Source organism: Pyrus communis, chromosome 13 (genome assembly GCF_041283825.1).
Source record: "Pyrus communis isolate YQ-2024b chromosome 13, ASM4128382v1, whole genome shotgun sequence".
NCBI classification, from domain to species: domain Eukaryota; kingdom Viridiplantae; phylum Streptophyta; class Magnoliopsida; order Rosales; family Rosaceae; genus Pyrus; species Pyrus communis.
This window is the reverse complement of record NC_142577.1, coordinates 14668730-14689718: the sequence shown is the minus strand read 5'-3', so window position 1 is coordinate 14689718 and position 20989 is coordinate 14668730. Positions and strand designations below refer to the sequence as shown.

Genomic DNA, 20989 nt, shown 5'->3' with positions numbered 1-20989 from the left:
TTATTCTTGAAGTTCGGGACCTTGGGGGCAAGGTTTGGATGCTTCTGGGCTTTGTTTCCTCCCTTAGATGGGCCTTGACTCTATTGACCTTGGTAGGATGGCTTATGGCCGCCCCTACCACGCCTCTTTTGGCATTTTGGGGACTTGATGCAAGCTACAGGCCTGGCGAGGGAATGGGCTGGGCCATCACAAGTTGCTGGCCTGGTGGCTTGCAACCTTGCATGGTGTAAGTGCATAGGTTCGAAGAACCCTAGGTTTCCCGATTCCAGTTTTTTTTTCTTTTTTTTTATCAATCCAATCATATGCATATAAATAATTTAATGTAATTCATGTATAATTTAATTGATGCATATATATATATATATATATATTTGATGCAATTCATAACCAATATCAAATTCACTTAATTCAATAATTATGATTATGAGGCATACACAATTCATGTAGAATCTAAAATTCGTAAAACGTAAAGTTGGGTCATGCATTATGGTAAATGTTCATGCTTAGGGCTGCAAAAATATCGAGATAAAAACCGTTGTTTTGAAAGAACCTGATTGTGTGATGATATGGATGAATTGGTTTGATGCAGAAAAATTCTTCAACGTTAGATTCCTAAGCGCAGCGATAGAAGCGTACTGATAACTTGTGTGGTCTATTTTGTCTGACAAGGAGAGAAGGGGCCGGCGGCAAGGAGAAGAGAAAGAGATGTGTATGTAGAATTGTAGGGAATGTGTGTGTTGTTATCCCTCCTACCTTGTACCTTTATTTATAGTAGTAAAAGAGAGAAGATATTCCTTCTTCCCCAAGGAATACAAGATACAATAGGAAAGGATAACTAGAATCAAATCTAATCTAAGATTTACACAATCATACTTAAACTAGGAATGTTTACAACATTAAATAATTTAAATATATATTTCGGTTTGTGACCGATCCCTTTGAGTTCGGGTCGGTTTTTGTATTTCGATTTGGTTTTTTATTTGGTTCAATTTTTTTCGAATTAAGTTTGATCTCCCATTCGAATTTTTTTTATTTTTGGATAATGCTAAGTAGACCAAATTTTTTAAACTAAATGATGTGGTTGTTAATGATTATATTCTTACTTAAACATTGATTAACTGTTTGATTTTTCAATTTTGGTGTCTCTAACATTATCCTTGTTTTATATGAAGAGCAGGACGGTTAAATGACGTGGAATAAGTTGGTGTGTATAAGGGTAATTTCATTGTTTTGTCAAAAGCGTAACCCTAAAAGGTAAATCTCCACACTAGTGCAATCTCTCTGAGTCTCTCTCGCACAGACGAAGCCATGATCCGGGTACCCAGAGACGACGCCAAGCGCGGAGGTGGAGGCAGAGGCAGAGGAAGGGCCAATTGGCTCGCGCGATTAGATTCCGGGCGGGGGAAGAATCCAGCCCAACCGGCGGAGCTCCGAGGTGAGATCCGGATTTGTCTTGGTGTATATATATATGCGTTTGGTTTCTGTTTTAGGGTTTGTAAATTCTGCATATTAACCAAAAACATTGCAGCTTAATTGCTGTTAAACCCAAAATACAAGGGTGCCCTGCTCCCTTAATTTGACCTGTTAATTAGCTGAGTAAATATATCTAGTATTAATTAATTTATGTGCAACAAACAGATGAGAAGAAAGAAACAAAAGCTGTCGAAAGCTCTATGAGCAAACTCCAACTTGGTGATGATACTCCTACTTCAAAGAAGAAACGTTACCGTGAGTCAAAGAAGAAACGTTACCGTGAGTCTAAGAAATGCCATTCTCAGAATCAGCATTGTGCAGTTTACCTTAAGGACGGCCACCTCCAACATCTGTGTCCCTACCGGAAACGTGTCCCGTTGAGCGTAACTGAAGTTGGAAAGGGCTATATACTAATTTGTAGGACTTGTGGTTTAGTGGGTAACGTCTGCGGTCATGGCCGCTCTTATGCTCGTTTCTATAGGCGTGCTGCGGCTCTGCCACATCAGTACCCAACCGACGAGGAAGTGGAGCAATTCATGGCAAGACAGAGAGAAATGGCTGAAATGTCCAGGGCACGAGTGGAGAGAGGTGAACCATCCTTATGGGATGATACTGATTCCAATTCCCCTTCTGATACCTCTTCCGATTCCTCTTCTGATTCCTCTTCCGAGATATAATCGTAATGAAGCTTAGGATTGGAACATGCGGTGGCTGCAGCTGTTGGATTGCCTTTTCTGTTCATTCATGGCGGATAGATACTACTTTGTTGATTGTTTTCTCTTGTGTTTAATTACGTTCTTGGAATAGCTAGTTGCTCATGTTGGTCAGATTTCCTTTGCTTGTAGGCTTGTACTGCTTGTCTTGGAATAACTATGAAACGAATCAACCGCTATCAAATACTAATCTCACCAGAATTGTTCAGTTAGTTTTTCGTACGTACTATTATTATAGCCAGTACACGTTCCTTGTGCGCTTCAGCTCCATTCACTAGCTACTTTCTGTGGCAGAGTGACGTTAAAACGGAAGCTGGAAAAACCCGATGCTAATTTTGTGGTACTCTCAGACTTGGAGGGTTTCTCCTATTCGAGTCACCCTAGCAGGCTCAAAATTTTGGAAGAAAGAATGTACTGTGCCATCAGTACTTGGCCTTACTACCGTTGGATTAAGATCAAATTGTGGGTGGCCATGATTTCTGTAAACCCGAGGTCTACGAGAACATGACTGCTAATCTAGCTATAATAATAGTACGTACGAAAAACTAACTGAACAATTCTGGTGAGATTAGTATTTGATAGCGGTTGATTCGTTTCATAGTTATTCCAAGACAAGCAGTACAAGCCTACAAGCAAAGGAAATCCGACCAACATGAGCAACTAGCTATTCCAAGAACGTAATTAAACACAAGAGAAAACAATCAACAAAGTAGTATCTATCCGCCATGAATGAACAGAAAAGGCAATCCAACAGCTGCAGCCACCGCATGTTCCAATCCTAAGCTTCATTACGATTATATCTCGGAAGAGGAATCAGAAGAGGTATCAGAAGGGGAATTGGAATCGGTATCATCCCATAAGGATGGTTCACCTCTCTCCACTCGTGCCCTGGACATTTCAGCCAACCCTATATCCTAGAAGAGGCGGGACTTGCATTGGAAGCAACTGTGGCAGCTATGGAGAAGGAAACAGCAAATTTTAAGCCTCAAGAGGCAACAATTTTGGCAGCTGACGAAGCAGTTGAAATGTTTGCTTAGATTAAGCTGCAACCATCCGTAAATGCAGATTTCGCATCCAACAATGCTCAGTTCATATCTTAGCTGCTGTTATATTTATGATTTCTCTTGCTTTTCTCTAATTTTTAGTTAACCTAGCTTGTTTCAACAAGATTTAGAACGGCCTTCTATTTGTTTAAATTTTCGTGAAAGCTAGTTTCTAGCTGGCCACCTCTTTAGCATATATATATAGTCGTTTGTATATGTACATCTATATATATGTGCGTGTGTGTGTGTGTTGTTACGATTCGCTAACTTTTCTTCTGGAGACAAACGACTGAGACTCGTCTAGATTTTTTTGGGGCATGTAAATTTTGCTAATTTAGGAATAACAAGTAGGTGGAAGTTACAACTGAATGCTCCAATGCAACAAAGGAGTATTTGGAGAGGCACAAAGACAAGATGGTTAGGGAATTTGGTTATACTATCGTTCCCTCCACACATTCTTATCTCCCTAGCTCTAGAATATTTAAGAGAGAGAGAGAGAGAGAGAGAGAGAGAGAGAGTTGATGAGAATATAGCACAGCTTCAGTGCCAAGGAGAGCGTACGACGGTGGTTCTCCGTCTGGGATTTGTTTCATTCAGAGTAGGAGACATTTCTACGTACGCATGCAGGTTAGAGTTTGATGGAGAGTTAAATTAATTCACGGAAGGTGAGAAATGGGAAGAGGTCAAACACAAAAGAAGGCGGGGGAGGTGGTGGCTGTGGCAATAGACAATGACAAGGGCAGCCAACATGCTCTCAAATGGACGATTGATAGTCTTGTCACCAGAGGTCAAGCTCTCACGCTGCTCCATGTTAGACAAAGAACCGCAATTCCCACGCAAAGTACATTCACTCTCTCTCTCTCTCTCTCTCTCTCTCTGTATATGTGTGTGTGTGTGTGTAAATGCATGAATGCATAAGATGATGATGATGATGATCGTAATGTACTAATGTATGTCACCAGCCACAGAGGAGGTTGAAAAGGCTCAAGCCAAAGAGTTGTTTCTACCATTCCGCTGCTTTTGCACGAAAAAACTTGTGAGTAATTCTTCTTCCCTTCATAAAAGTGATCCTGTATTGCCTATCCCGCTCCATGAACAGTTGAGCGGAATCCCTCGTTTCACAACGTGATTTGTAGTTGTACTGCTGATTTGATTTTTGCAACAGCTAAAATGCAATGAAGTCATAATCGAGGATAAAAACATAGCAAAAGCACTGGTAAACTATGTTGTCAATAATTCAATTGACATTTTGGTACTTGGTGCGCCGTCGAGAAGCGGCCTTCTCAGGTACTGATTTCTTCTCCAAGTTATATCATCAGAAAAATAGTATCAAAGAGAACAAGCATCAATCGTAAAATGTATAAATCATTCATTTATTTGAATGGAACTATAATTGTAGGTAGTTAAGTATTACATCTTTAGAATCCAATGAACTGAGAAAACTTTCATAGATCTGACTCAACTAATACCAGCTTACATACGCCAAAAATTTGATGGTCTGAGAAATCATTTATTCAAGATCTGTTTCCGCACGTTGTAGTCTTACCTCAGTTTTTGCTTGTCGGAAGTCATCAATTACGCATGCATCATAATTATATCAATCTCGTCACAGATTCAAAACAACAGACGTTCCAAACACTGTCTCAAAAGAGGCACCGAGTTTCTGCACTGTGTATGTCATTGGCAAGGGAAAGATATCATATATGCGAGCTGCTACCACTTCACTGTCCCAGAAAGCTTACTTGCCTGATCAAAAACAGCACCAAACAAACAAAGCTTCTGACACAAATGATACGCAATTCAGCCACAACCAGCAACCCAGAGGTTGGGCAGATTCGGTTTTTTCATTTTTTTAGGTCGAAAGTTCAGATTATGTTCTAGCATCTGTTATTTCCCACCTCACGTCTGGTTTTTTGTCATTACTCAATCAAGTTTCTTTTACCAATACAGCATGGGAGAGGACGCAGTATCCACAACAAAGCCAGCAAGATGAAATTCAAATCAAGTAAGCTCTGGTACATTTATTGTCTGGGGAACAAAAGGCATAGACAATGATGCTTCAAACAATTAACTATGGAAGAGGTGTAGATACCGATTAGTTAATTCAGCTCCTTATTTTGGTTGTACCTAGTAAGTATGTACGTACCTCCATTTAAGCAGTATTAAAATGATTAGCTTATAGGTAAGTGGCCTTTCACTAAGAAATTTTTGCCGATGCTTTCATTCAACCGCTATCTGCATTTCCAGGCAAAGCACACCTGAGCATTCCCTAGATGAAGTTTCATTTAACATGTTAGAAGGCTTCCAAATGAATAGCCTGGATATTTATGTAGAACAACTTTATTACTGAAATAGAGCATGTGAATACTCAACTGAGGAGAGGACTAACCTAATAAATATGATGCAGGTCACCATTCACAAGAGGAGGAGCTTCAGCTAACAAGTCATATGAGCTCTCGTCGGATACTGACATATCATTTGTGAGTAGTGGAAGGCCGAGTGTGGATCACATGTTTCCTTCTTTCTACGATGATCTGGACTCAGGACCTCGGCTTTCAATCAGCCCAGAGATTGATAGCAGAAGCTCTACATCATCTTACTCGTCCGGGATAAACAACAGGAGCTCCACCTCATCTTACTCTGGACATAAGTTCATTGACATGAGCTCTTCACCATACGACTTCTCATCATCCTCAATTGAAAGTGGAAACTCATGTTCACAACTGAATTTTGTAAGACAATTTTTCTGCATAGTAAACTTGAAGCACAACCAAGCTACAAGCTTTGAAGCATGCCTCCAACTACAAACTTGACAGCAGAAACTAATATACCACAAATGATTATCCAAGCCAGTTCTGGTGTCCCAATATCATTCCTTCAATAATTGATACCTAAATTTACCAAAAAAATGCTGTTAGTTTTGAGTGGTTTTAGTTCCACAATCCAAAAGAAGCTTTATTTTTATAAAGCATACGTGCAGGTATAGTTCAGAGTATTAACACGTAATTTTCTTGAAAATAATAGGATGCAATGGAAGCTGAGATGAGGAGGCTCAGGCTAGAGCTCAAGCAAACAATAAACATGTACAGTACAGCCTGCAAGGAGGCACTCACAGCAAAACAGAAGGTATTGATGCAAAACCTTTTCTTTGATGAAATATAAATCTTGGGTTTAGAACAACTATTTAAGCATAAATTCTAATAATACATCATCGCAGGCAACCGAACTACACCGGTGGAAATTGGAAGAGGAACAGAGATTAGAACAGGTACGACTAGCTCAGGAAGCTGCATTGGCACTTGCAGAGAATGAGAAATTGAAATGTATGGCAGCCATGGAGGCTGCAGAAGCAGCTCAAAGGATCGCAGTAATGGAAGCACAGAAAAGGAGGAATGCAGAAATGAAAGCCTTCAAAGAAGCTGAGGAGAAGAAGAAGGCAATAGAAGCAAAAACATATGATTTCATGTTCAGGAAATACACAATTGAGGAGATTGAAGCAGCAACAAATAATTTTTCAAGCGTTCACAAGATTGGGGAAGGAGGCTATGGGCCGGTATACAGAGGTGAACTAGACCACACACCAGTGGCAATAAAAGTTCTACGTCCGGATGCAGCTCAAGGACAATCACAGTTCCAGCAAGAGGTTAGCGACACTGCCAATAGGAAACTTTATCTATCTTATAAATTACATACTTTCGTCAGATATTTAGCACATAAATGAAATAACCAAGGAAAAGGACTATTATTAGGCACTTCACATCTTGAATTTGATCATGAAGGAATTGAAGATTGAACTTTCACTTTGTTTCCAAATCTGGTAACATGTTGTTCGAAAACAGCAGCAGCCACATCAATACTAAAGAGGAACACGAGTATAAGGAATTGCTCATGCATCAAACAAAGATTTTAATCAATATATTCATCAAGTGATATTCATGCATCCAAAAAAAGTTTATACTTTACACCAATCTGCCAATCCTCTCAAGTCCGGATAGTTCAAATAGAAATGCTAGGATTATTGATTTTTCTTACTCTTAGAGCTATTGTGCTTCTATATTTATAAGCCATTTTATTGGTTGTGTATTATATATCGGGAAACTCTTAATTATCCAGGTTCAAGTATTGTGTTGTATCCGCCATCCAAACATGGTTCTCCTTCTGGGAGCATGTGCCGAGTATGGTTGCCTAGTCTATGAATACATGGCTAATGGAAGCTTAGAAGACCGTCTCCTACAGCGAGGTAACACCCCAGTTATTCCTTGGCAGCTAAGGTTCCAAATAGCTGCAGAAATTGGCACTGGACTTTTGTTCCTTCATCAGACCAAGCCAGAACCCATTGTACACCGTGACCTGAAACCGGCAAACATTTTGCTAGACCATAACTACGTGAGCAAGATTAGTGATGTAGGTTTGGCCAGGCTTGTCCCTCCATCGGTAGCAGATTCTGTCACTCAATATCATATGACATCAACAGCTGGGACACTTTGTTACATAGACCCAGAGTACCAACAAACTGGGATGCTTGGAGTAAAATCTGATATCTACTCACTTGGCGTCATGTTTCTACAACTAATAACGGCCAAGCCACCAATGGGTTTGACTCATCACGTTCAGAGGGCTATTGAGAAAGGGACTTTTGCTGAGATGCTTGACCCTGCTGTTCCTGACTGGCCGGTTGAGGAAGCTCTAAAGTTTGCCAAGCTAGCTTTACAATGTGCTGAACTGCGACGAAAAGATAGACCAGATCTTGGTAAAGTTGTGCTACCTGAGCTTAACAGATTAAGAGCACTAGCCAAAGATAGGACAAACAGTGTCTTCCTTGGTGGTGGTGGAGAATGTTCACCAAGACAAAGCTCAACTCCCACAATACAAGTGAGTTGCACAACATGGTCCTGCCATTGCTCTTGCCTCTTATATAGCATGCTAAAATATTCATGCTAGAATTCTGTTTAATCATATATTTCATACAATGTACAGCTAATATAACCTGTGAATGCTTCACAATTGTTGGTTCTCTTTTACTTTTGCATATATAATCAACACTAACTTATTTGTTAATTTTTTGGTCTTTTCTTTTTTCAGGATGTAATCAGTGACGGCAATCTATCACAGCCTGGTTATGAAAGTTCAAGGAGTCGCTCAAGCACATCATCTTATCCTGAAAGAAAAATCTTTTTGGACTAGAAATGTTTAAAAAGTGTAGCAAAATTGAATTCTTCTTGTAATATTGCTCAGCCCGCCTCCCTGTAACCTTTGCAAGTCCATCTCTGTTTTCTCTAATAATTTCAGGTAGGGACTGCAAAAGAGTTGCTTAAGTCTGCGTAGTTGTGTAAACTGGGAAATCCCGAATGTATGTTTAGAAAACCCATATGATACTGTGTGATGCGCTTGTGGGGCTTGTTTTCACTTGTCTTTGAGGTTTTCTTTCTGTCTACATATGTTGTACTGTTTTGCTGTCTATTGAAGATTTATCATTAAACTCCCTTTTTCTTAAAAACATAAAATCTCCTCTGGCAAAGGCATTCTGCACTCGAGAGTCGAGACATAAATGCTGATAGCACTTTTCTAAATACATAAGTGGCATTCTTTGGAAGGACATGCGGTTAAATTTTTTGCAAGGTTCATACTTACAATATCATGCTCTGAGACCACATTGGATTTGCGGGGCTACCACTATTCTCAAAAGCTTAAACTATTACGGTATGAAGATTAATTACTGCATTTTGTACCACATATATTTATAACAACTAGGAGCTTTCTCTTTCATTACGAAGGGACAAAGTACAGATGTATTCATAGTTCATACCCTTAGCTGTTCTATACCTTGCAGCACAAGAATTCAAGTAGCTGGTCGGGATAGCAGCATTGCCAACTAATTAGTACAAGACTCCCCAGCGGGATATTATGCTCACATATATTAATGTAGAGTTGATGTTTAAATAGTCTTAAGGCTCCACAACAAAAGGATGTTTTTGCCAGAAGTTATATACTGAGGAAATTATTTATATGTACGTATCATCAACCTCCCAACAATTTAGGCCTTCTTGTGAAAGTAGAAAAGCTAACAGTTTCATCTGTTAATTTAAGAAGGTACTTTTCAAGCCAATGAAACTATAAAGAAAAAATCAATTTGTGATATGAAGGTTTCATAGCAGGTTTATGAAGCATAGAAGGGAAACTGCAGTAAACAGAAAACGAAAGAGACTTGGAGGAATTAGTTTTGACTGCAGATCAGTTTCAGTATGTGGGATTCAGAAGGAATAGTAATTGGACTGCTCTTACCTTTATTTCACACTCCTCGGAGTTTTCTTTGAATCTGAATGAATGTAGCATTTTCATTTTAGCTTTTGATAAGTTCATAACATTGGCAAGTCATCCATCAGCAATATCCAACTTCATCTCAGCCTGAACACGGAGAACCAACACAAGATCCATGAGACTAGGAATGCATTTTGCTTACCTAAAATGAACATAATAAGAAAGTTCAGATACGTACCCATTCCACAATGCAGGACGATACATATCTGAGCTGTATTTATCACGTTGTTACATACATGCACTAATTGAACCAATAGAATGTAAACTGGAACTGATAGACATAGTATTATCAGCGACAATAATCCTTTCCTAACAATCAGTCAAACATGCACAATATGCAGGTCGCTAGTCAGTAATTCCAAAAGATCTGATTCCTCCGGTATGTTTTTTTCAAATATACTGAAATTAACTTCCTATAAGTCCATTCCCTTTGCCTCTGGAACTCCAAAAATGCCTCTGAGCTTGCATGAAAGTCTCCTTTTCCCAAAACTTCAAACACAAATGGATCCGTTAATACCAATGGGGAATCATCCAAATTCATTTTATTGAGGGCAAAATACAAATTCCGTCCTAGTCTTCTATCCAAGTATGCATCAACAACACAGCCGCAAGTCACAAGATCGGGAACAACTTTCTCATGTTTCATGTGTTCAAGGCTAAGATGGAGATCCCACAGTAGAGACATCTTTGAAAAGGTGAGAGCACGAATATTAAATGTAGTAAGATCAGGGTGGAAACCAGCTTCCACCATTCTCAAAAATTCTCTTTGTAAGCTTTTCATCTTAAAATTCGCAGCATAGGATAACAACAAAAGGTTCCACAGAAGATTTCCCAAGTTTCTTCTACCTAGACCTACATCCTTCAGGAACTCAGCTAATTCATAAAACTTGCTGCGCTTCAGATACGCAAATGACATTGCCCGGATTCCCTCTTCCTCTATCAGAAACCTAGACCTTTTAAGGCGGCCATAAGCGGTCTCCATCTCAGTCAGGGAACCAAAAATGCTATAGTATCTGATAAAGGCATTTCCAGTGGCAGAGTCCACCGGGAAACCCATTGAAATCATTTCTTTCAATGCACCTTCCATCAATTCAAGCTGGCCTCCCTTCCCAAAACAAGAGATAGCTAGCAAGTAAACCTCCGGAAACAAACTCAAATACCTAGCCCTTATCTGGCCCAAAATTTCATTCACTTTTTCAAAACATCCCGCATTTCCATAAACATCAAATAACTGCGAAACAACCTGAATACTAGGCACAAAAGAAGAATATAACATTTCGTTCCACACTGCTTCCGCTTGAGGAAAAAGGCCATTGTTGGCATGGCATAGCATCAAAGCAGATAGAGTGGAGTTGCTGGGCAAAAGACCATCCGATTTCATTTCGAGTAAAAGCTCCTGAGCTACGTGAGGCAACCTTTGTTCACTTAAACTCCGAATTATCCGCACGCAATCTACGTAAGTAGCTTGGCCATTAAAACACTCATCCCGCTTCCATTTCCGGATTATCTGTTGTAAGCACAGCCCAAATAAAAGGATATCCTTGAAGAAATCTAAAGCAATATCGTAATCTTCAACTCATTTTACACAAAGCATGGGTAATTAAAGAGTTCAAGACACTAATCAAACTCTAGATCAAGAAATTCATAAACCTGCTAAAACAAATTACGGGCATTTGTTGAATCGAAATTTGATTAAAAAATACAAGTCCCAATTCTACAAATACAGTAAAATGTTCATGAGAGAGAGAGAGAGAGAGAGAGAGAGAGAGAGGGAGGGAGGGAGACCGACCTTGCGTGCGAAGGCTCGATTTTGTGAATGGGATTGATGGCAGAAAATAGAAAGGCGTTTTGGGTTGAGAGAAGCTGAAACACGTATTGGGCTCAGAAGAACCGTGACCTCCATTTCCTGACACAGCTGAGTGTTGGAATGATAACACAAATTTCAACCCTCCGTTTAATGCATTTAGATATTAATACTACATTTGGAAATGTTCCATTGAAATGTTTTTTTCCCCATAATTTTTAAATAAAGATTTAAAACTTAAATAGTTTCATGTATAACACTTGCACGCTGAAAATACTTTATTCAATATTAATTGACGCATAAACTCATATATTTATTATTCGTTAATTGTTTAGATATAAAATGAATGAGAGTTCGCACAAACACGAACAGGATCTTATCCGGATCTGTTCATCACTCCTCTTATCAAGATCTTCCGGTCGGAATTTTTTTTTTTTTTTTTTATTTAGAATTTAATACAAACAGTACATAACAAAAGCTGATCGCACGATACACGATAATCAGCTAAGTGAATTGATCCCCAAGATCCTCACAAAGTGGATCCGGAGAGGATCCTCATCTCATAAACACCAACTAAACTATTAGGAGCAAGGGTGCAACTTAGGTTGTGTCAACCTGAATCCACCTATGTCCAACCTGATTTCAAACCTGATTGAGCCAATTAGAATGAAGTTAAAATCCACCCAAAACCGACCCAACCTCAACCCGATTATTTATTGGGTTGGGTTGGGTTGGGTTAATACTTTGCTTGTCTATGTCAATCCAAACCCAACTCGATTTCTAACCCGAATTGTTCATGCCATATTACATGTCCCACTTCATATTATATGAGCTAGACACAAGTTTGGGGGAGCTATATTTGAAGTTTCTTGTTTGCTTTTCATTTGAAAATGAACGATAATGTTGCTTTTACATTTCTTTCGGTTACAATGTTGGTATTGTTTTGTCATTTAATTTCAACTTTGCATGGTTGAAACTTGAAAAGTGCATCTCACACTTCATGTTTTTCTTTTTCTTTTTTTTTATGAATCTGAAACCAACCCAAACTCAAATTAGGAATGTTAGGTTAGGATTGGATTGATTATCTAACTGGGCCAACCCGTCCGAGTTGCACCCTAATTAAGAGTGTGCATTTTCTACTTAAACTAACAGTTTTGTTTTCCAATTACCGCTTAGACTTCAATTTTGGTGCCAATGGGCAACCTTTGATGATTTCAGTTAAAATTTCTGTTAAAGCACCTTCTTCATGAATGTGGGGTCTAGTTTTATTTTTTTAATCTATTAAAACTCAAACTAAATGAAAATTTCAAAAATAATGAAATAAAACGTTAAAAAGGAAGAAGAAAGACATGGGTTTACCATCTTTGACTTAGTGACATGTTACTTGCATTGATTGACATTATCTGGGTTACGTACATTTTTATGTGGAGGCATTCAACATGGTATATTTCTGAACATGTTTTCGATATATGTGTATATTCTATTTTCTGGGAAACTATACAGGTTTTACTGTGAGGGGTTAGAACTTTTGATAATGAAATGATTTTGAAAAGCTTTGTTTTTGCCCACTCACACTTTTTGTTTTGCGCCCCTCAGGTTCTAGTTAGAAGCAGCTTTGGTGGTTCACGAGGACTTGACGGTGGTTCTGATAGAACATCACAAATGTAGGATCACCTTGGGGTGTTGTGTAATTAGTATTCGTTCTTCTGGACTGCACTTAGGCTTTTTGTGCTCTGATTATGTTTATCACACTTAGTCTTGCACTAGTGTGTTACCTTAACTAGTTTATTTAGTAGTTTGGTTTTTATTTATTCGTACTTTTATTATTATCTTTTGCTTCCGCACTATGCACATGGCTACGTCACCCTCACATGATGGCCAGCACGCCCTGATTTCGGTCGAGGTGTGTCAGAAATAGGCAAACCACCTTTAAACTTAACTGCATAGTTGGTAGAACATAACACAAGTATAAATTTAGCTTAAATAAGGGCTGATTGGTTGGCAAAGTTACTTTAACGCATTGTTTACTAAGTGATGGTCTTATGGTTTTATGGCTTTTTAGTCAAAATAGTTTCTGAGATTGGCATAACTACTTGTTTTGGTTCCTAAGATTCAAAATCAATGTAAGTGGTCCTAAATTTGTCCACCGTTAATTATTTTGGTCATTCGATAAAAAATCTCCGTTAAATTAGAACAAAAATAACAAAAATACCCTCACTTTTGGTCAAAATTTTCAACCCATTATTTCTTAAATTAAGTATATTTTTGTCATCTAGATCCTTATTAAAACATGGACTTTTCATGTATGTATCCAACACACAATAGCCACTTAATACTATAGTCTAATTGTATTCCTATTAACTTATAAGTGAGAGGTATTAGGTTCAATTATAGACAAAGGTGAATTTGAACAATATTGTTGCTAGCTCATTGTGAAGACTAAGCTCACAATTCTCCCTCTTAGTGTAGATAATACCGTTTGTTAAAAAAAATGCACAATTCTATTAGTTTCTTCTCCAATTGTGATTGGTTGAAACAGAACGGATAGAGGGGGAGGGAGGAAATCAGGAGTAATGGCCACATAATATTTTGGGTACATGAGAGAATATCTCGGCATTAAAATCTTTAATTTGATTTGATACGTTTTCTTCTAAACATAGAAGGCCATCCAAACTAAAAGTTTTCTTAGAATAAAAAATAACGCTTATTAAGTCAAGTTATCAAACTTATCATTCATAAAAGTCATGAGTGGTATACCAATAGGGAAATTTAAAATTTAGAAGTCATTAATTGTTACAAAGATAAGAAGAGTCAAGAAAAAAAAAAGAAAAAAAAAGCAACATTTGTTTTTCTCTCTTTTTAGAGTATCGGTTCTCGAATGATAAGTGAACTTAGATTTGGTCAATTAACCAAAAATTTATCAAATTTGGAATTTAAATTCGACAAAATGTGAAGCATTAGTCAATCTATCTATTTGGACCTAAAATTATTGGGTTGGGCCGAGTATGGAGTTGTTCTCGGCCCAGAAGCTCTGTTCGAGGATTTCTACAAACCAGCCGGTTCATGGGCCGCCTAACTAAAAGTCGGCCAAGCCCTATTTGGAAAAGAATATTCCAGATGAATAGGAAGTAGGTGGGCCCTATTGCGAAGCAAATGAATGAAGTGGTTAAGTCTTGATGTAGTAAGGATTCTCGGCCAGATAAGGATACCGGAAAGTGGAAGTGAATGTGGCCTAGTAAGAGGTTGAATTCAAAATCCTAATAGAAGTGGGATTGGTTGAGATAAGATGGATTGGGGTAAGGAGTCCTAGTTCAAGTATGGTTAGGATTGGGTTTTGCTGCTATAAATAGAGAAAAGAGGGTGCAATTCAGGGACCTCCAATTCAGCACACAATTGCCTTGCGCAAACCTCTCAAACAGCTTGAGATTTTTTTTATTTCCTTTTTTCGTCGACACACTTTCAGTTTGGATAAACAGCACTGTGAAGGCAATCGGCAAATATCTTCAGTTTGGATAAACAGCACTGTTGCCGTATAATCAACCGATCGAGGAGCACCTTCAGTTTGGATAAATAGCACTGCGTCGAGGCCGATTGGTTATCTATCCAAGTCTCGGTCGAGAAGGATTTTCGAATCCTTATTGGCAGATGTCATCTCATTAGCCTTCTCTGCAAAGTGAGGTGTTACGAGTTACGACATTCGGCGCATTAAACGCTGATTAGTTTTATGATTGGATACTCCCAAGTGAGTTTCAGAGTTCGGCATTCTGAGGGCCGAACCACATTTACCATCAAGACGCACATTGCTTTTGAATACTTATGTCCATATAGTCTGATTTCGATTCGACGTGCTTATACTCTCACAAATATAATCACCGTGACTAAATTCGACGCCGACGATTCATGAACTTCGCAGAACTAGCAGCCTTGTCTTCAGGCTTGAGAATCCAAAGGCCGAGATTTGTTCATTCCTCGGCCGCAGTCGCAAGATGAAGAAGTTAGCAACGTGCTCAACAGAACATCAACAAATTTTACTCCTTGGCCGAGCTCAGTCGACGAGTTGGCACATCTCGCATTCAATCGAATGACGTAGTTAGCTTATTAGTTACTCGGCCTGTGCGCCACGTAGACTTTATAATTTTTAGAGTCAACACTATCATAATGTTGTGAGATATTTAAGAGAACAAGAGTCGTACTCTTAATAGTTAAATATTCTTTTGAAGGAAAGATCATTGCTTTGAATATAAACAAAACTTTTTTTTATTTTTATTTTTTATCAAATCTTAATTTAGTGAGACAATTTTTTGTGAACAAGTTACGAAATAAAACGAAACTTATTTTTGAAGGAACTCACTCGCAAATATTATGGTCTTTTTGCTAGCCATCAAAATATACAAGGAGTTTTTTTAAATTTTTTTTATGGACACAAATATGAAAGATGTAAAAGAATCTAACAACTCAACGGCCATGATTTATTAACCAAAACATGGAGGGGCCAATATGCGAAAAAGAAAGAATAAGGAAAGTGACAACCACCAATTATTACAAAATAAAATGAAAAATTATTGTTTCTGTATTTTTATTGCAAGAATAATAATTTAATAAAAAATTTAATTAAAAAAAATAGTGCATTTATATAGATTAGGATTCTCTTCACTCCTCTTGCAGTCTCGTTCTATCTTCCCTTTTCACATTCTCTACTTTATCTTTCTTTTATTATAAAAAATTAATATAAAATGTTGATATGATTTAATTGTGATCGTTCAAATAGAAGGACAATGAAATATAGGGAAAAAGAAGGGAGAATCCTACTCCTATTTATATTGCCCTTTCCTCTCATATCTCAGAGGCGTTGGAGAAGGCCAGACAGAAGAGACCTGAAAGGTGGTCTGCCTCTGCATCTCTCTCTCTCTAGGAGGTTTCTCTCTCTAGAAATACTCAAGCTTTATAGATTTTAGAGAGAGAAAGACGGGGTACTTCTCTCAGAGCTGCACTGAAGTTAGCAAAAAATAATATCTCCAATACTTCATGGTTTCCTATAAAGAGTCAAGAAAGCCCTTTTCTCTATTACCTCAGTCTTCCTCTGCTTTGGCAATCCTCCTTTAAATCAGCTAAAACAAAATCACCAACCATTCAATTTAGCAAAAGTACGAGAATCTGAACAAAACCCAGTTGCAGACTTTCCCGGAAGATGGAATATTTTTCCAAGTCAATTTCCTCTGACAAGTTCCCCAAGTCAATCAAATCCCCAAGAAATTTCCAAGATGGGGTTGTTGGGCTTGGAATAGTGGCTGCCATGACTGGTTTGGGCAGCCCCAATGAAGCGGCTTTGTCTGAAAAGTCACCAAGGTCGAGCCCAATCCCCATAGTCTCTGCAGCTAATTTCAGAGGTGGGTTTTGCGTGGAGAGGGCTGGGGCTGTGGTGGATGAATTGTCTGAGAGCTATACGTGTGTGATATCGCATTTCGGAAACAATTTGACATCGAAGCGGGTTTATTTCGATGATAAGCTGAGTTGGGTTGTGGATGATCCTAATGCTGGTATGGTGGTGGCCCCTGGGGTGTTCTCTACTTCTCCATGGAGTATTGGTGAAGTGGGAAGAGAGTTTTGGGCTTCCGATTTTCTCAGTTGTTGTTATCTTTGCAAGAAGCAGCTTCATGGACTGGACATTTTCATGTACAGGTAAAAACAAAAGTTATATATACATACATATATACACACACAGAGACATGTATATATGTTCTCTTGATGTATAGTTACGAGTTAATCACTTTTGATGATTGATTTTGGTGAAGCGTGATTTAGGAAATCGTGGATTTTGAACCACGTTGTTGATTTTGTATATGGGATTAGTGTTTGCTTATTGATTATGTTGTGTAATGTGGGAGATTGTGAAGAGCAAGATACAAGCTTGACAGACAAAGTAAAACTTGAGTACTCTAGCATCAATAAGTAGCTTGTCGATTGGTTTTCACACGTAAATCCTTAACTTAGGTTCTCATTTGATTGCATCGAAGCCGGTTGTTTCAAAGAAAATCAAGCAAAATCCATTAGTGACATTTTGTGTTGATTTATGTATATATCACCATAAAATTATATGCCAGGCTGTACACCAATCATTAGTTTGACAATAGTGTCATTAGACTGTTGCATGCTTAAGAAGTAATGTCAGTTTTGTTTTATCTTCGGACTCAATGGAACATGCATCTTTGGAAACTTAGGATAGATGCCAGCTCCCAGCTGTTTACTTATTATTACTTTCTTACCAAGTTACTAGTACTCCTTTGAGAAAGTGTTCATTTCTTTGGGATAAAAAATTGCTCACTTTTTTTACCATGGTGTAGCATCGCCACTCTACTCAATGCATCCACCTGTTATACAAGTCCCGTTCTCTTAGACCCCATGGTCCAAGAAAATTGCGGTCACCAATAGTTCGATCTTGTTCCAATGGTGGAGGAGAAAATACAACAACAAAAGTTAAAAGGACCACAACTGTTGGATTAAGATCAAATAGTGGGTGACCACTATTTCCTTGGACATGGGGTCTTGGAGAACAAGTCTACCCGGTATACATCGTATATGGGTTTATTTTTTGTACCTTAATCGAAGGTACTGAGCAAAGTTGTTCTCTCTTGTTTATCTTCTTAGCAAAAGTTGAGCTTTCCGAATGGTTGTAAACTCCATGGTGGTGAGATATTTTGATACAATTATTGATGGAGAAAATTCCAGCTGGTTTTGTTTTGTTCCAATATCTCTTGTTGACTGTTTTTTCGAATGGTAGGGCTATGAAGTAGCCAATTTGGAAAAGGGGAATGGGTCTTTGCATATATACTTGGCATCTTTTATATCCTCTCATCTAACTTTAGATTCTTCACTAACAAAGCATTCAATTCCCCCTTGTTTGCAGAGGTGAGAAAGCATTTTGCAGCGCTGAGTGCCGTGACAAGCACATGCGCAGCGACGATCACAAGGGCAAGTGCAGATCCGAAGCATTAAAATCACTTGATTACTCAGCGTCGCCATGCTCCAGTCCGCTCGTCTTCTTGGCCGGGGTTGAGGTGGTATGAAAGTTTTCGTATACCTATATAGTAAATAATAGAAAAAGGGAATTTTTTTTTATTAGATTGGAGAAGTTGTACTGACAAATTGGGAAATTATATAATCCGCGGTAGAGACATATATACAATAATGTTACTGCTTTCCATAAGTTTCAGTTATACAATGGTAACTTGGATTGGAGCAAGTCAGTTATAATATTTTGGTAGCGAACTCGCCATCCAATAGTGTCCCTGACAAATGAAATATCTTGATTTTTATGTATGAATCAAGTTCAACTTGGCATCAGAAGCCAACGAAATTCAATATCAAGTTCAACTTAGCATCAGAAAACAAGGAAATTCAATAATTTCGTCCAAGTAAAAATGTAGTGACCCTCAACCCGCCAAATACAAGTCAAATGCAATCACTGAATCAGTTGTTCAAAAACTAACAATAATGGACTAGAAGATGGATGTGAATAACCATCTTGGTTAAGACGCTGTCAAGTGCCAATTGGTGATCATGTTGCAAGTGTTGGCAGCAGCAATCCAACTTATGCTTGCTTCCCCTTTGACTAAATTATCGGCCTTTCCAAACCCACAAGGCTGTCAGCAGGACACGGCTCATATACTAAGGGCTGGTTTGGTATTGCTGTGCTTTGAAAAAAAAATGTTTCTACTGTGCTGTGAGAATAAGCAGCTGTGAAATAAAACAGCAGAGTGTTTGGTAAACTTTTTTGTTAAAAGTGCTTTTGAAAAAAAAAAAAAAGCAGTATTATAGTGTTTGATAAACTTTTATGTAAAACATATGTGAAAAAAAGCTGGTTTTTCAAAGCTGGGTTTTGCAGCTTTGTGTTTTGGCTTTTTTTTCACCCAAAACTGTAAAAAAAAGCTAAAGCTGAATGTTTACCAAACATAAAAAAGCTCCCAGCTTTTCTTGATAGCCACTTTTTTCAAAAACACCTCAGTACCAAACTAAGGCTAACTCTGATAGAGGTCTAACTTGACATAACCTCATTTCTTTGACACGAAATAAATTCATCCAATATCATGGAAGCTAAACCGGACGTGACTGAGTTTTTATCCTGATATTAGTTTTTCCCTGCTTCTAGTGTCGACTATTTCTTCAAACTTGAGACATCTACTGAGCACATGAACGGAATTATCCTTGTAACGTGTTTATTTCTTTTCTTTGATTTGACTCTCTAACTACACTCTGAATTCAGATGGCATCTAATGTATTCCATCTATTAACTTTCCCGCAAAAGCTCCTCTTAGAAAATCTACTTTATGGCTCCATTAGGTTCCAATCGACTTACTCATTGACACAGATAACACACACACACACACACACGCACCCCATTATAAACAATTATATCTACGAACCAAGGAAAACATCCTTTCTATGCCGGGAAAAGGCTTGAAAAGGGTTGAGGTTCCACCCTAAAATCAATTGGCAATAGGCAGAGTAGCCCCACTCCTTAAAAGACCATGCAAAGGTCCCTCAACATTTCGTTCTAGGAAAACACTCCACATCCTTGCCAAGATCATTACAATGAACAATCTACATTAGTTTTTCAATTATTCCCATTTAGTAACAGACCCAAGTAACGTGACGTTGTGCAGCAATTGACTGCTGAAATTCATGTCAGAAAAATATGCAATTATAACCAAAACCCAAATAGAATATCATTGGCATTGTTAAAACTCACACATAATAACCATCAAATGCTAATCATTTGTCCTAATTTTGAGATTATTAAGATGGGTAATGATTAGTTCTGAAAAAAAAATGATGAATTGGTCGGGGGCTACTGCATAAAACTATCAGAAATTCAACCAAATCACAAATCCAATCATAAGAATAAAAAAAACAAAAACAAAAATAATAATACCTGAGCGGGATGATGATTCGGGTCTGGTGATAAAGAAGTTCACAAGTCTACCTTCAAGAGCATCAAACTTTTGCTTCACCTACAAAATCCCCCACAACAAAGAAAATGAAAATTTGAAATCATATGTACGAGTGTATGTGTGTATGTGTATAAAGAGAGAGAGAGAGAGAAAGAGGTGAGAAAGTTGATGGGTTACATACATCGGAGGAAAGAGCGAAGCGGTGGACGAGAAGATCTTTCCAGACGAGGTGAGAGATTGCAGCTCCAGTCAGCGAAAACCCAACACCGAACCAAACCAAACGAGTTCTTATAATCTTTCTTTTTGGTTTTCCTGTTTGGGGTTTTGAGAATCACAGAAATCTTAGAAGCACAATGTGCTGCTGCTGCTGCCACCGCCGATGGAATGAAACACAGCAACGACAATCACAGTTCTCTTTTCCTATACAATTTATTCTTTTTAATTAATAACTAGCATTTTCCTACCCACTTTATGTATGAACATATTTTTTTTTTTTTACAAAAATAAGGAGAGAGGGCTAGGGCCTAGAGGCTAGGCGGGCACCTATATAGACTAGATAGATTTAAGTAAATCTATTATATTTCGTATAAATAAGTGTATGATTCTACTTAAAAAAATATATAATTTCATCATAAACTACAAAATAGAATGACATATACATTATCAAATATTGAAACACAATGAAAACAT

General features: G+C 38.1%; 3 protein-coding genes and 1 long non-coding RNA gene across 8 annotated transcripts; 2 read left to right on the top strand and 2 right to left on the bottom strand.

Annotated features, from left to right (window-relative positions):
• Positions 1-1213: 1213 nt before the first annotated feature.
• LOC137736070 (U-box domain-containing protein 35) lies at positions 1214-8708 on the top strand. 2 transcript variants are annotated; one of them, XM_088682469.1, is made up of 10 exons: positions 1214-1435; positions 4192-4265; positions 4395-4516; positions 4842-5053; positions 5180-5234; positions 5637-5961; positions 6254-6355; positions 6447-6872; positions 7343-8101; positions 8312-8708. In XM_088682469.1, the coding sequence occupies exons 1-10, from the start codon at positions 1309-1311 to the stop codon at positions 8411-8413; spliced, it is 2304 nt and encodes a 767-aa protein (XP_088538595.1). In that variant the 5' UTR covers positions 1214-1308; the 3' UTR covers positions 8414-8708. The 2 variants fall into 2 exon arrangements, with proteins under 2 accessions (XP_088538595.1, XP_088538594.1); XM_088682468.1 differs by lacking the exon at positions 1214-1435 and adding an exon at positions 2147-4070.
• On the bottom strand, positions 4579-12722 carry LOC137736657 (Pentatricopeptide repeat (PPR) superfamily protein). 4 transcript variants are annotated; one of them, XM_088682470.1, is made up of 7 exons: positions 12711-12722; positions 11337-11453; positions 9726-11054; positions 9512-9634; positions 5619-6120; positions 5376-5498; positions 4579-5257 (listed from the first exon to the last, which is right to left on the bottom strand). In XM_088682470.1, exons 1-3 carry the CDS (start codon positions 12711-12713, stop codon positions 9897-9899), a joined length of 1278 nt encoding a protein of 425 aa, XP_088538596.1. In that variant the 5' UTR covers positions 12714-12722; the 3' UTR covers positions 4579-5257; positions 5376-5498; positions 5619-6120; positions 9512-9634; positions 9726-9896. The 4 variants fall into 4 exon arrangements, 3 of the variants coding, with proteins under 3 accessions (XP_088538596.1, XP_068331993.2, XP_068331994.2); XM_068475892.2 differs by having other exon boundaries at positions 4579-5498; XM_068475893.2 differs by lacking the exon at positions 12711-12722 and having other exon boundaries at positions 11337-11756.
• Positions 12723-16196: 3474 nt separating this feature from the next.
• Positions 16197-18555, top strand: LOC137738268 (FCS-Like Zinc finger 14). The gene is made up of 2 exons (XM_068477897.2): positions 16197-17030; positions 18256-18555. Exons 1-2 carry the CDS (start codon positions 16540-16542, stop codon positions 18413-18415), a joined length of 651 nt encoding a protein of 216 aa, XP_068333998.2. The 5' UTR covers positions 16197-16539; the 3' UTR covers positions 18416-18555.
• Positions 18063-20726, bottom strand: LOC137736069 (uncharacterized). The gene is made up of 3 exons (XR_015954609.1): positions 20481-20726; positions 20281-20359; positions 18063-18429 (listed from the first exon to the last, which is right to left on the bottom strand). It is a non-coding gene; the product is annotated as an uncharacterized LOC137736069 (long non-coding RNA).
• Positions 20727-20989: the final 263 nt, after the last annotated feature.

Bases quoted from the DNA above. Each gene is read 5' to 3' on its own strand.
- LOC137736070 (XM_088682468.1), top strand. From the start codon at position 3,902: ATGGGAAGAGGTCAAACACAAAAGAAGGCGGGGGAGGTGGTGGCTGTG. The intron at 5,962-6,253 runs GTAAGACAATTT...TGAAAATAATAG, and splicing joins CATGTTCACAACTGAATTTT to GATGCAATGGAAGCTGAGAT. The intron at 8,102-8,311 runs GTGAGTTGCACA...TTCTTTTTTCAG, and splicing joins GCTCAACTCCCACAATACAA to GATGTAATCAGTGACGGCAA.
- LOC137736657 (XM_068475892.2), bottom strand. The intron at 11,055-11,336 runs GTCGGTCTCCCT...TGCTTACAACAG, and splicing joins ATCGAGCCTTCGCACGCAAG to ATAATCCGGAAATGGAAGCG.
- LOC137738268 (XM_068477897.2), top strand. From the start codon at position 16,540: ATGGAATATTTTTCCAAGTCAATTTCCTCTGACAAGTTCCCCAAGTCA. The intron at 17,031-18,255 runs GTAAAAACAAAA...CCTTGTTTGCAG, and splicing joins CTGGACATTTTCATGTACAG to AGGTGAGAAAGCATTTTGCA.